At 33.6% G+C, this 15,348-nt stretch overlaps 1 protein-coding gene across 1 annotated transcript; it reads right to left on the bottom strand.

Annotated features, from left to right (window-relative positions):
- Nucleotides 1-838: 838 nt before the first annotated feature.
- Nucleotides 839-1,839, bottom strand: LOC115971714 (protein P21-like). The gene has a single exon (XM_031091730.1). It carries the CDS (start codon nucleotides 1,768-1,770, stop codon nucleotides 1,036-1,038), a length of 735 nt encoding a protein of 244 aa, XP_030947590.1. The 5' UTR covers nucleotides 1,771-1,839; the 3' UTR covers nucleotides 839-1,035.
- Between the last annotated feature and the right edge of the window lie 13,509 nt (nucleotides 1,840-15,348).

Raw genomic sequence — 15,348 nt, 5'->3', positions numbered from 1 at the left:
TTTTCGAGGATAGAATTGCCTCTCCTTTTCAACACTGTCCTCTTCAAGACGGAATAACAATCTTAATTCATTGCATCAAAACAATTGACCATGAAAGTAAGTCTCCTTTGATAGGACAGGTCCTTACACTTATGATAATAATTCAAAAGGTGTGGCGAAAAATCGGCACCTAAGAATATTCGTCCTAACTTTATCTTTAGGCCTTGCCATGAGCAATTGATTTTTATTTAATCGTCAATCACGATGGGCACAAAATAATGGCCAATCATGATGAGCCCACTAAAGAGTAACGCAATGAGGGCAGGGGCATTGGAGAGAGATTCTGAAGTAGGTATTGGAATAGTCGACTTGAATGTAATACTGTAATTGTACGTGCGAGTACAATTTTTACTTGTAATTTCAAAATAACAGAGGAAAAGTGTCCTTTTTTTTTTTTTTTTTTTCACGAGAGATTGGTACTTGAGACGGTTGGTTTCATTTCAAAATTTTTAGCATCAACCAAAAATGATGTGAGTGCGATATTTTTAAATTTACTATAATTTTTTAATTTTTCACGTCCTTCAAGTTACACGTGCGAGAGCAACCTTGGGTAAATACAAGAAAATTTTGCAAAATAGCATAGAGGCGTGTACACAGCGCGCACACACACACGTATAAGCTCACCCGTGGAAAGTTATCATCTAAATAACTGCAAGTCTGAGAAATCAAAGTAAACAAAATGCTCATCCAAATTATCCAATTCCATCCCAAAAAATATATGCAAAATGTTCCTTCTTTTTATTACATCTTCAAAGCATTTGTATAACACACATTAATGACTTTGATTAGTTGATCTAACTGGGGAAAGATAATTGAAGTATATATTCATCATAGTCAACACATATAGATAAAACACATCTTTATTTTAATTAAGGTTTTGGTTATACAGCTGAGCAGAAACAAAACAAAGAGAAAAGGAAATAGTAATACATACTGATCGAGGCCTTATTTTTATCAACCTCTCAAAGCCTCAAAAACCCAAAAAAGACTCTTTAATTACTCGTCACTCATACTTCCTACCATCTCTAGGGGGAAACGAGGTGACCCTACTGGGCAAAACACAACCCTATAATTAGTCCCACCAGGGCATGTGAATGTGCTTGTAGGATCATCCTGAGGGTAACTATAAGCATCTCTGCACCTATCCTTGAAGAACCTTGAGAAATTGGTGGGTCCACAGCTACCATACCCATTAGTACAACAATACTCATTGGTCTTGAAAACTGTACACGGGTTATTGCACCCACCTGGGGTCTTCAACTCATTGGGACACTGTCCATTAATATCAGCTGTGCACCTAATTCCACGACACCCACCACTAGTTGGGCTGAAGTCCATTGGAATATTGAACCCATCAACTAGGGAAATGTCAATGAAATCCTTGTTACCAAATTGGTTAAGTGCATATTCAGCTAAGGTGTTAGGAGGGACACCCCAGCCTTTACACTCTAGGACACCACCACAATCCCCAGTTTGGCAATGGCCACGACCGCTACCATCAAAGTTACAATTTGTCCTACCCCAAATACGTGCCATGGCAGTGCCAGCGGCCACATTGAGGGTCCAACTTTGGCCGCGGTCTAGGCGGCGACCACCACCTGGGCTTGCTGCTGCCCAAACAGTGTAAGGGCACTCATTGCGGATTTCAAAGATGGCTGCATGAGAGGAAATGAAGAAAAGAGTGAAGAGGAGGAATTGTATGGACAACTGGAGATTGGCCAAGGGCCTCATTTTTTTTTAAAATCTATGTAGCTGAATGGCTTTGTATTAAGCCTGTGCTTGGTTCATTTGGCACAATATTGGTGGGTTTATATAGAGGAGGGGCGGCTAGATTTTTGATTGATGTACATTATTGTAAGTGGTGTACACTTTTTTAAAGGTAGATCGAGGCTGCTACCTGCCTACTTCTTAATGTGGATGAGGTCAAAAATATTAAAGTTATTGCTGACAAGACAAGATAACATAAAGAACAGTTTATCCTGTACAGTGGCCTCCCAATTTGACATTAGTCATCAATTTTGTAAATATTTTTTCTAGCGTTGTTCAGGTGATCACATGTTGTGCCGGTTACAGTATTCACTTGGGATGAGTTGTATATGCCATATGTGCAAAATGAAAAATCAAACTGAAAGATTAAACTTATCCGATCATGAAAAATTAAACTGAAAGATTGTGTTAAGCTAAATTTTGAATCCACAAATAAAACCCAACAAGCATTTCTCGTGCCATGATTTGAATAGAAGGCTTTCAAAGGACAAATGTATTTAACCATGCACCATTAATTATGTCGGTAAGTCTTTCATCAAATCTTTAGAGACAAATAGGCAAGCTAATACAAGCAGATCCATGTAAAATGTCATATAATTTCATAATTTTTAATTGTTACTGAAATCATTGAATTTGGCTCATGGGTGCCACATGTACCCACTTTCTCATCTAGATGCCAATTTTTAATGATGTCGGTATAAGGCACGAGCTAAAAAGAGCCACTTTCCGGTCCAACCACGAGCTAAAAAGAGCCACTTTCCAAATTTTCTTGCCATTAAAATTATCTTCCTCACTAAATTTTCTAAAAGAAAAAAAACAAAATTCCTATATTCACGAAATTTTCCCAATAAATTCTAAGTTGTAAGTTGGTACTAGTTCTAATTTGAAACCACCATTTATATTATTTTTTTTACCCACCACTTAAAATCCTAAATGACAAAACTTGTTATGAAAGAATATTAATATATCTTTTTGGGGGCAAAAATTATATATCTTTTTGAAAAAATATTTTTTTGGAGATCTAAGAAAAAAAATAGGTTTACATTTTTTTTTTCTACTTGTAAGAAGTCTCCAAGAATTGAGTAGAGATAATACAACTTTAAATACATGAATCGTACAAATATATGTATCAGTAATCACAATAAATAATTTAGATAGGAAAATGCTAAAAATACTATAATTTTTAGTTTAAAGCCTTTACAAATTGATGTGACAATTGTTAGATAAATATTATGGAGTGAATAAGAAATTGACTCTTAATATGTCCACTTAAACATGATATTGAAGTGGTGAGAATCCTTGAGTCCCACATAGGAAATGATAGAGAATATAAGTTTTTGGTTGAATATTGGGTTGGGCCTTAGGCATGTGTGACTGGGTCAACTTATTCAATTAATAATATATTTTATTATTTTATTTTTTGAGTCAATAAGTTTGTATATAGTAGTTATTTCTAAAACAGTGTATTTGTTCAGTAACATATATTTTCATAGTCATAGTCCCTCATTCATGAAAAACTACTTTATTGAGAAACTCTCCAAAGAGAAAATATTTTGTGCATTCATTCGAGTCAAAAAAAGAGAAAGAGACATAGAATAGTTCGTAGAACACGAACCTTGTATGCTTCTTCTCCATGCTGTAGATCATTTTATCCTAGGAGGCAGACGTTCATGAGTCTCAAAGCAAAGGGGGGAAACTGCTTTAAGGAGATTGTATCAAATACAAGACTTGATCTGAATCATTTATCCTTTACGTATTTGGTCTGTGAATTTTTAATTATTTACAGATTTCTTTTTATATATACAGTATCTATTTATTGTTTTTGTCTATCACATCTATTTGTGTTGCTTATATTTAGATCTATATATTGTCTTTTTTTTTTTCTTTATTACAAAAATAAATTGTTGAAATATATCCAACAATCTTAAAGTAAATTTTAAGATTTTTCTATAATTTAGTTTTATGATTTACGGTGAAAGGAATTTTGTGTTTTTTGAAAAACTTGTGTGCCAACTAATAATCGACGATTTGATTCACTCTGGACAAAAAACTAGATAAAAAAATGAGTTTGTGTTTATCTTAGCGTGAATATCTACTTGTTTATATTATAAAATTAATTTGTGATTTTCAAAACTTGATTACGTGTTTGACTGTGCTGATGATATTGATTTTTCAACGCTATCCATCTTCTTTATATTATATTAGTCGCTAACCGGTGCGATAGATGAGAAATGTATTAAGTACAATATATAATTTAATCTTTGTTTATTTTACTACAACACCAAAATTGAATTTGTAAAATAAAACCATATAACTAAAACATTTGTTAACAGCTATACGTTTCAGACATTTATTAAACTATATTATTATTATTATTATTATTATCAACTTAACAGTATTTTAATATATGATACCAACATACTTCAAGAAAATGTCCAACACTGAAAACAATTTCGAAAACAAACTCAACTAAATAGTTTGATGAATAAATATATTACAATCTCTAATATAAGCCAAGAAATAAACTTTGAAACCAATATGAACAAAATCCACGTCAAACAAAACCATTTCGATCATTAAGAATATGACTCACTAAAGTCATGAAAAATACAGGATTCATTATCAAAAAAAAAAAGAAAAAAAAAAGAAGCATCTTTAGTCTTTATAGATTTTGCCTAAGTACCCAGATACAATAACACATACTCACACAAAAATCATTAAAGAAAGAATCAAAGAACATACACAACATGTACATACGCTATGAAAGTAAAAATAAGAAAAACAAAAGAGACGTAAACACGGACAATTAAAGAAAAAATATAAGAAAAAAAAGTTAGGAATAGAAATATAAGATAAAGATGGGTTACCCTCAAAAAGAATAATCCATGGATATTCATTGAAATCTTCTAGATAATTTCTGATAATAGAAAAAATAAAACCCAAAAGTTATGATGTTAAAACTTCCAAAAGGCCAAATTTTTTTTTTTTTTTTAAAAAAAATCAGAAGATTCAAAGCTTCAAAAATATTGAAATAAAACATATATATATATAATTACGCAATAGAGAAATACAATAGAAAGAAGAGAATCTATGATTATAGCTTTTCTACTATTGAAATTGGCCAGACAATTAAATGTATTGCAAAAAATGAACTTAAAAATTCACAAATCTATAATTTTTATTAAACAAATCAAATAACCCTAACCTTGATGCATTGACTGAAGAAGGAGAGGAGTCCAATACATAAGTGAAATATGTGAATTGTGAAGCATGAGCCGCCCTAAAAAAAAATCTTGAAGAAAAATAAGTTTTAAGAAGAAAATTGTGTTTTGGGGCTTAGGTTTTTTACGCAAGCAATTCTTAAATAGGAGAGAGTAGAGGCGGTGGGAGAGTGTTCTTATTTAGCTAGAAGTCTAATTTGCATTGGAAAAGGAAAACGGTGATGAGGTGGAAAATTTAATTTAATTTAAATATTGTATTTAAATATTGTGCTGACGTGGAAAATTGTGGGAGTTTCAAAAGCTTCGGTTATATATATATATATATATAGATTATAGGCAAAAAGTACATTTTAGTCCCTATATTTTTAGGTTATTTTTATTTTAGTTCCTATATTTTATTTTTATCGTTTTTAGTCCCTATCTTGAAAAATGCTTCCCGTTTTGGTCCTTGCCGTTACATCAGAAACAGAAAAAGCTGATGTGGCAAATGGCAGAATAAATAATACTAAATTAATGTCCACGTGGCCTAAATTAATAATAAAAAATGTCACGTCAGCATTTAAATTAAAAAAAATTAATTTATTAATTTTAACTAAATAAAAAAAATTAAAAACTAAAAATCATAGAAATTGAGATCTAAGTGTGTCTTGAACAAGAACAACAAGAACACAAACTCAGATCCAAGAACACAAACCCAGAAATAATAATTAAAAAAAAAAAAAAAAACCAAGAACACAATTCCAAATACAAGAAAGAAAGAAAAAAACACCCACATACACACTTTCTTTCCTTCGCTCAAACTCACTCAAAAAAACAACATCCAGATCTCAAATGTAACAACACCAACAACGCCTCTCTCTCTCTCTCTCTCTCAAAAATGTCATCCTAACAACAGCAACAGAAGCCAAGAACCCAAATCCAATCCAAAAGCAACAAAGCAAAACACAAGATCTGCCTCCATATCAACCCACCTAGCAATGGTGAAGCTGAAGCAAAAAATCCTGGGGATCACATCGTAAGGAGATCGAAGGGTTAAGGAATTGGATAAAGAGCTGAAGGGGCTTGACGATTCCGCCAAACACAAACCGGAAAAGGTTTGAGAATGGGTCACGAGACTTGTCGAAGGAGGAGGAGATAGCCGAGGCGGAAAGAGAAGAAGACAAAGAGGAGATAGCGCTTGGGTCGGCCTTTGGAGTGGTGATTGGGTGGTGTTTGGGTCAGCGTTTGGGTGGAGATGGGGTTGGAATTAGGGTTATGTTTGGGTGGATGAATGAAATTGGGGTGTGCTCACCGTGGGTCTGGGTTTGCCGCTGTGGGTCTGGGATTTGCTTGCCGTGGGTTTGCTGCCATGGGTTTGGGTTTTGCTCATTGTGGGTCTGTTTTTTTTTTTTTTTGGTGGTGGGTTTTGCTCACAGTCATGCTCTTCAACGGTGGTGGTTTCGGCAATGGTTTGTGGTCGGGGTTTGTGTTCACAGTGGTTGCTGGGTATGTGGTGTGGGTTGGTTTCAAGTTCGATGGTCATGGTGTGGGTCACGATGGGTCAGAGTGTGGTTCATGGTTGTAGTCGAGGTGTGGGTCAGAGTGTGGTTCATGGTTGTAGTCGAGGTGTGGGTCAGAGTGTGGTTCATAGTTGTGGTGAGGTATGGGTCACAATGGTAGTGGTTGAGGTGTGGGTCATGATGGTTGTGGGTTATGTCGTTTTGGTGGTGTTGGGTGGGTTCAAGTTCGATGGTTCATGGTTGATTGTAGTACCGGTACTAGGGGTTGGGTTTGAATCAGTGGTGCTGGGGTTGGGTTCGACGATGCTGTTAAATTTACACTAATGATTAGATTTGTGTACTTAGTTGTGGTGGTGGTTGTAGATCTTGCCTCTAGATCTGGATTTCATTTCTTGTTTTTAGGTTGTATTTCTGTAATTTGGCACTCTCAGATTCAAGTAATGGAATTTGCTTTTTTTTTTTTTTTTTTTTTTTTTTAAATTTTTTTAATTTCTGGGTTTGTGTTCTTGGATCTGAGTTTGTGTTCTTGTTGTTCTCATTCAAAACACACTTAGATCTCAATTCCTATTATTTTTAGTTTTTAATTCTGTTTTTAATTTTTTTATTTAGTTAAAATTAATAAAATAATTTTTTTTAATTTAAATGTTGACGTGGCATTTTTTATTATTAATTTAGGCCACGTGGACATTAATTTAGTATTATTTATTCTGCCGTTTGCCACGTCAGCTTTTTCCGTTTTTGATGTAATGGCAGAGATCAAAATGAGAAGCGTTTTTCAGGATAAGGACTAAAAGCGGTAAAAATAAAATGTAGGGACTAAAATGAGAATAGCCTGAAAATGTAGGGACTAAAATGTGCTTTTCGCCTATATTATATTAGGGCATTTTGTTTCTTTTGAATCTGTGTATTACCGGGCATTGTTTAAATTTTTTTGTTTAGTGTGTTCGTACTGTGCCTGCAATTTGGTTTTAGATTAAAAAAAAAAAAATAGTTGGCTTGACTTTCTATTTTGCACAGTAACATTTGAAAGTTAATATTTATATTTATTTTTTAAACTTGGCTGGTTTTGAAGATTCAATTTGTTTGAATTTTTTTGAACACAGATGTCAAACAAAATTGTTGTGAATCTTGTTGTGGATCAAACCAGCATGAACCTTTCTGCCGTGATTTCTGAAGTGAACTTAGTAGGAGGAAATACCAAGGAATGGTGGATAGACATTGGGGCTACTCGCCATGTATGATCAGAAAAGAAAATGTTTTCTACATATAATCTTGTGAGTAAAGGAGAAAAAATTTTCATGGGTAATTCTTCAACCTCTAAGATTGAAGGAAATGGAATGGTTGTTCTAAAGATGATTACATGCAAGTATCTTACTTTGAAGGATGTATTACATGTGCTAGACATTCAAAAGAACCTTGCATTTGGCTCATTGTTGAGCAAGAACAGTTTCAAGTTGGTTTTTGAGTTTGATAAATTTTCACTCTTTGAGAGTGGAATGTATGTAGGCAAAGGATATTTGAGCAATGACTTGTTTAAGATGAATGTTATGATTGTTTTTCCTACTATTGATAATAATAATAGTACATCTTCAATTTATATGCTTGAGTTATCTAATGTTTGGCATGGTAAATTGGGCCATGTTAATTATTATACTTTAGATAGATTGATAAATTTAAATTTATTGCCTAAATTTAAAATTGATTTTAATCATAAGTGTGAAATTTGTGTGGAAGCTAAGATGGCTAGAGCATCTTTTAAATCAGTTGAAAGAAGCACTGAACCTCTAGAATTAATACATAGTGATGTATGTGACATGAAAGTTGTACAAACTAGAGGTGGTAAGAAATATTTCATTTCATCACTTTCATAGATGATTGCACTAGATACTGCTACATGTACTTGTTAAGGAGCAAAGATGAGGCAATTGAGGCATTCATTCAATATAAGAATGAGGTTAAGAATCAACTCAACAAAAAGATTAAGGTTCTAAGAAGTGATAGAGGTAGGGAATATGAATCACCATTTGGTGAATTCTGTTTACAGCATGGTATTGTTCATCAAACCACAGCACCTTATTCACCTCAACAAAATGGAGTTGCTGAAAGGAAAAATAGAACCTTGAAGGATATGATGAATGTGATGTTGTAAAGTTCCGGTTTACCACAGAACTTATGGGGGGAAGCTATTCTTTCCACCAATTATATTCTTAATAAATTGCCTAGAAAGAAAACCAAGAAGACGCCATATGAATTATGAAAAGGTAAAATGTCTTCCTATCAATTCTTAAAGGTGTGGGGGTGTCTGGTAAAGGTGGCTGTCCCTCTTCCTAAAAGGATAAAGATAGGATCAAAATCAGTGGATTGTGTTTTCATTGGTTATGCTTATAATAGCAGTGCATATTGGTTTCTAATTTATAAATCTAACATTCCTGACATGAATGCGAATACTATTATTGAATAAAGGAATGCTGTATTTTTTGAAGAAATATTTCCTTACAAATCCACACAAGAATCAAGTTCTTATAAGAGAAACTTTGAGTCTACATCTAGTATCTCCCATGATTAAGAGTTGATGGAAGAGAGGAATGAGGTTGAACCTAGACGTAATAAGAGGGCTAAAACGTCAAAATCGTTTGGTCCGAATTTTCTAACTTATATGTTAGAAGATGAACCTTAAAGCTTCAAGGAAGCCATTTCTACACCTGAGGTGCCTTTCTAGAAAGAAGCTATTAATAGTGAGATTGAATTCATCTTACAAAATCATACATGGGAACTAGTGGATCTTCCACCAGGTTGTAAATCTCTAGGATATAAATGGATATTCAAGAGGAAATTGAAAGTTGATGGATCTATTGACAAGTACAATGCAAGATTTGTTGTAAAGGTTTACAAACAAAAGGAAGGCATGGATTATTTTGACACATATTCACCTATTACAAGAATAACATCCATTCGAATGTTGATGCCTATTGCAGTGTTGCATAACCTAGAAATACATCAAATGGATGTAAAAACTGCATCCTTAAATGATGAATTAAATGAGGAGATTTATATGGAACAACCTGAGGGGTTCATTGTCCCTGGTCAAGAAAAGAAAGTGTGTAGGTTTGTTAAATCTCTTATGGATTTAAGCAAGCTCCAAAATAATGGCATGAGAAATTTGACAATGCAATGATGTCAAATGGGTTTAGAATCAATGAGTGTAACAATGTGTGTATATTAAAGACACCACAAATGGCTATGTCATTTTGTGTCTCTATGTTGATGATGTGCTCATTATAGGTAGCAATAATGATATCATTAAAGCTACCAAGAGAATGTTGACTAGTAAGTTCAACATGAAAGATTTAGATGTTGTAGATATGATACTGGGAATGAAGATTTCTAGAAAATTTGATGGACTTGTCTTATCTCAATCACATTATGTTAAGAAAGTTCTTGAGAAATTCAAGAAATATGATGATAGTCCAATGAGAACACCTATAGATGTAAATTTACACCTAACTAAGAATAAAGGGTACGGAATATCTCAATTAGAGTATTCGAGAATAATAGGCAGTCTTATGTATCTAATGAACTGCACAAGACTGAACATAGCGTATTCTGTCAGTAAGTTGAGCAGATACACTAGTAATCCAAGGGAATCCCATTGGAAGGCATTAGTTAGGGTTTTGAGGTATTTGAAATACACCCTAAACTATGAGTTGCACTACACTCGGTATCCAGTTGTACTAGAAGGGTATAGTGATGCTAATTGGATATCTGATACAAAAGACACCAAATCCACGAGTGGATATGCCTTTACACTTGGTGGTGCAGCGGTATCTTGGAAATCTTCTAAACAAACATGCATTGCTAGGTCTACAATGGAATTAGAATTTATCGCATTAGTCAAAGTAGTAGAAGAAGTAAAGTGGCTTCGTCATTTCTTGGAGGATATACCAATATGGATGAAACTTGTGCGCTCTATCTGTATACATTGTGATAGCAAATTAGATATTGGTAGGGCACAGAATCATATGTACAACAATAAATCTCAACATATACATCGAAGACATAATACCATGAGGCAGTTGCTCTCTAATGGAATTATTTCCATTGACTTCATAAAGTCGAAAGAGAATATAGCAGATTCGTTAACCAAAGATTTGAGTAGAGAGCAAGTAAATTGCTCATCGAGGGGAATGGGGTTAAAGCCTATGACATAAAAGTCTCCAAGATGGCAACCCAACCTAGTTGACTGGAGATCCCAAGATCTAGGTTCAAAGGGACAATCGAATCGTAGAAACTAGTTTTATCACTACGGAGATAACATCTCCCATCCGTTCCTATGATGAAATAGTGATGCCTGTAAGCGATGTTTAAGGTAAGTTTTGCTTTTAATGATTCTTATATTTTGGAAAACCAAGTAAGGTATAGCAGGATACTCTTAATAAGAGTCACCTATATGAGTGTGAAGTGGACTGCCTCCATGAGGGTTTTAAGGCTAAATTCTCTAAAGCACTTCATGAATTTACTAGGATATGTTCAAGGTTGAAATGAACACAACTATAAGAATAAAATATGTTCGAAAATGAGCTGTGTGAATTCTATTATCTTGGTATACACAAACGATTGACAGTTCAAAAATATCGTGTTCACTGATTAGCAAGTATATCCGATGGTCTTTCACAAAGGAAGGTTCAAAGCCAAAAGCCACCTCTCCCAATATAGTAACTTTTCTTCTACTCTCTCTATGTCTACATTCACATTTGCATTGTGTTTTATCAATTTCCATTCATGTGGGGGATTGTTAGATAAATATTATGGAGTGAATAAGAAATAGATTCCTAATGTGTCCACTTAAACATAATTTTGAAGTAGTAAGAATCCTTGAGTCCCACAGAGGAAATGGTAGAGAATATGAATTTTGGGTTGGATATTGGGTTGGGCCTTAGGCATGTGTGGACTAGGCCAACTTATCCAATTAATAATAATATTTTAGGCCATGTTTGGTAGACTGTAATGATAATTACATATGAATAGGAATAGATATTACAAGGAATACAAGATGCTATAATGTAATAATTATCTATATTCAGTTGTTTGGTAACCCTATAGTAATAGAACCTTGAATTTGTATTCTACATGTTTGGTATAACATCTTAAAACGGTGTAATGAAAGCTTTTTAAATCAAATTGCCTAAATTCCCTTATTATAATAAATACATTTTTTATCAATCTTGAATGGAGACCTAATGAAATTTTTTTTTTGATTTAATAATAAAGTGTTACTTTCATTTCATTTCATTAAATTAACTTGTCTTCTTCTCTCTTAAACAAGTTTTGCTTCTCTACGTGTCCAAGGGTGGTAAATTGATAAAATCTTCAATGGTGATGCTCATGTCTCACACCTGTAAAATTTGACCAACAAACATTATCACTATTTCATTATTCTTTCAACTTTAAATACTACCAACAACTAAATATCTTAGTTTGAAATCCCATTCATTCATTTTTATTGATGTACGTTCTTTGTTTCTATTAGGAGCTTAGGAGAAAAAGACTAAATCTTAGACCTTGCCCCAGTATTATAGGTATCTTTTTTCCCTAATATATATATATATATATATATATATATATGATTAATAGGAACTAGAAGTATCTGGGACAAAAGCATAACTAGAAGTATTGTAGGCATCTTTTTTCCCATATATATATATTTGGTTAACGGGGGAGTTGGCACTGCTACGATAGTGCCTTAGGTACACATAACTAGAGCTATCTTGGACCAAAAGCATTTAAACATTTTGAAAGTTTAGATGAGCTTGGGAATATATTGAATAACACCAAGTGAACATCAAAGTCAACTATAGTGCAATGCCTTCAAGCATGACCTCAAACCAGACTTGACACCCCACCATGTTCCTAGCTTTTTTATCTAGAACATCAGCAACAAAATTACAAGTACAGTGCACATGAATGAAATCAAAGAATAGGAAAGATGAAACTAAAGGTTGAATAACCATTGAAAAGTCTTAAAATGCTCAAATTATATCAAATTTCAATAACATAACATCCCATTTACCTAAAAAGAACAGCACAATCATCCAAAATTCTTAGGAGCTCCATGTTTAGGTGGGATAAAAAAGAAGCATAAATGCAAATTGAATTTTCCAACCTTTGTCAGCCACTCAAAAGTCACCATTAATAAGGCCATTCACCCATTCTTCTTTCTCAACATCCAGCATGCTCAAGAAAACATCTATTAGTTCATGTTGACAAGCAATCAATTTAGTTGCCTTGTGATGCTCCTTAGTTGTAAGGCTAGGTAGTTTCAATATTCCTCATTAATTTTGGACCTGCTTTTAGCTGCGACTACCCCAATGACTACCTTGCTAAGGTTATTTGATGCATTCTTTAACTGAGCAGTAAGAATGATTGTAACTTCTTTCATCACTTCTACCATATGATCTTCACCACTTTGAATTCTTCTTCTCTTTTTTCAGCATTCTATTCTTCCCCATTACTGCTAGGGGTGGGAGTTTACGTGCAGTCCACGTCTTCATGAATATCGTGCAGTCCACATCTTCATGAATATCATCTAATTTGTCATCATTTTTCTCTGCTTCTAGTTCTTCAACAACATCTGCAAGTGCTTGAGAATCTTTACTAGTAGCATGGTCTTTTGCATACATAATGCAAAGGTTTTCATAGTGTGGAAATGATTTGTTTCTACAAGCAATTGCCCCCTTCTGACTTTACAAAACACTTAACAAAAATATGAAAATGGCAAGATAAAATTAAATAAATTATGTTAAACCAAAAGAGATAAAATACATGGATCTATAAGATGGTGAACTTTACCTACACATATGCATCCCATACATCATTTTCAGCAGTAACACACTTCCTCACAGTGTCCCATCCAAACCCACTTGTGTTAGGCCCAGTCAACATTTCATGGATAACTTGAAATTCTCTTTTCAAAGTCCTCAATCTTGACTCAATATGTGGTTTCGCTCTTAATCTAGCATTAGGTAATTTGGGAAAAATCTTTCCTTCAGATATTTTCAAATATCTGGGCTTAAACTTATTTTCAGGGTTACCTTCTTTTTCATGGTGATATTCTACCAAAGCCTCCACTAGTTTTATATCTTTAATAGGAGTCCACTTTAATTTAGAAGGATCTTGAGAATCAAGTACAGTCATTTCCATATCTCTCCAAATACTAACAATAAAATGGCAAGATGATAAAATAATATGCAAAAGTTTAGACACACATAATAAACAATTTAACACCAATGCAATTAAGAATTTATTAACTCAAGGAAAAAATACATGAAAAAGTCACAAATCAAAGTATTATATTATTAAACTACATTTCTCTCCTATTTCTCCACGTATTAAAGATTTCATTTGCCAAATTGGTTCTCCATGCGCTCCATTCATTTGAAATCTTAATATGTGTTATTAGGTCACCATTAATTCCTTCTGTCAACTGCTCTTCATTGTCCAATTCCTCTTCTACTGGGTCCACAGGCATCACTCTCCTTATGAAGTTATGGAGAAGGCAACACGCCATAATAATCTGATTTTGTGTCTTGATTGGGAAGAATGAAGGACTCCTAAGAATAACCCATCGTATTTTAAGCAATCCAAAACATCTCTTTATAACATTCCTAGTTGATGAATGTTTCATATTAAAGAACTCTTCTGGGGTTCTTGGTTGTTGTCCATCTCTCCAATCATTTAAGTGATATCGTTGTCTTCTATATGGGGCAAGAAATCCCTCACCATTTGTATAGTCAGCATCAACAAGATAGTAATAACCTATATATTGTAATGTCTTTAGTATAATGGGTGTATACAAATTTAAAAAATAATGATATAATTAGTAGGCAACCTATTTCTCTTACCATGGGGAACTCTCAATCCATTCCTCCTACTTATTGCATTTCGAAACATTAGCAGTAGAGTCTTCCCAACCAGGCAAAACATGAAAAAATTGCATGTCTTGTGAGCAAACTCCTAGTACATTTGTGGCAATCTCCCCCTTACGATTTCGATACCTAGGTTTGTCTTATAAAGGCACTCTCACCCTAATATATGTTCCATCTAATGCACCTAAACGATTCTGTAGTTATAACCAAAAAAAAAAAAAAATGTAATCAGAAATTTATTCAATATTTCTACTTCATAACTTGAAAAGAAAATTCATGTTGTTGGATACCTTAAACCATTTCCATCTCTCATCTGAAGAATTTTCTAGAACTGGCTCTGGTTTCTTAAATAGCTCTCCTTGTAAACGTATGATATCATGTAACATATCATTGAAATATCTACTCACTGTCTCTCCTGAGCGCCTAAAATGGTGTTTTATAACTCGATTTTTTGCATGATGAGCTAGTGTATGTAGGAACATGACAACTTGTTCATCTACTAACATGTGTTTTGTATCTTTTAAGCCACCTATTGTTTCAAGCATATCACATAACTTGGTAAATGCATTTATATTCATCCTAAGTTAGTTAATGCAAGTTTCATCACTCTCATAGCATAAACGGTGAATTTCCCCTCTCCTTGAATGAAAATCATGATCATATGTTGCTTTCAATAATCTTTTTCAAACACGGTACTCTATTATAAAGCATAATAATTAAAAAATCATACTAACAATGTGCAACATATCCAACCAAAACATCACAACCAAAACCAACTTCCTTTTCTTTATCCTATTCCTTGTGGCTAAACTCAAACAGGCCATAACTGCAAACAATAGCATTGAACAAATTCACAATACCATTAATAAAATTTGTACACAATTTAAATAATTGAACAAG

The sequence above is a fragment of the Quercus lobata genome, chromosome 12 (genome assembly GCF_001633185.2).
Source record: "Quercus lobata isolate SW786 chromosome 12, ValleyOak3.0 Primary Assembly, whole genome shotgun sequence".
NCBI classification, from domain to species: Eukaryota; Viridiplantae; Streptophyta; class Magnoliopsida; order Fagales; family Fagaceae; genus Quercus; species Quercus lobata.
The sequence above is the reverse complement of the archived record's forward strand: the minus strand, read 5'-3'. Positions and strand labels throughout refer to the sequence as shown.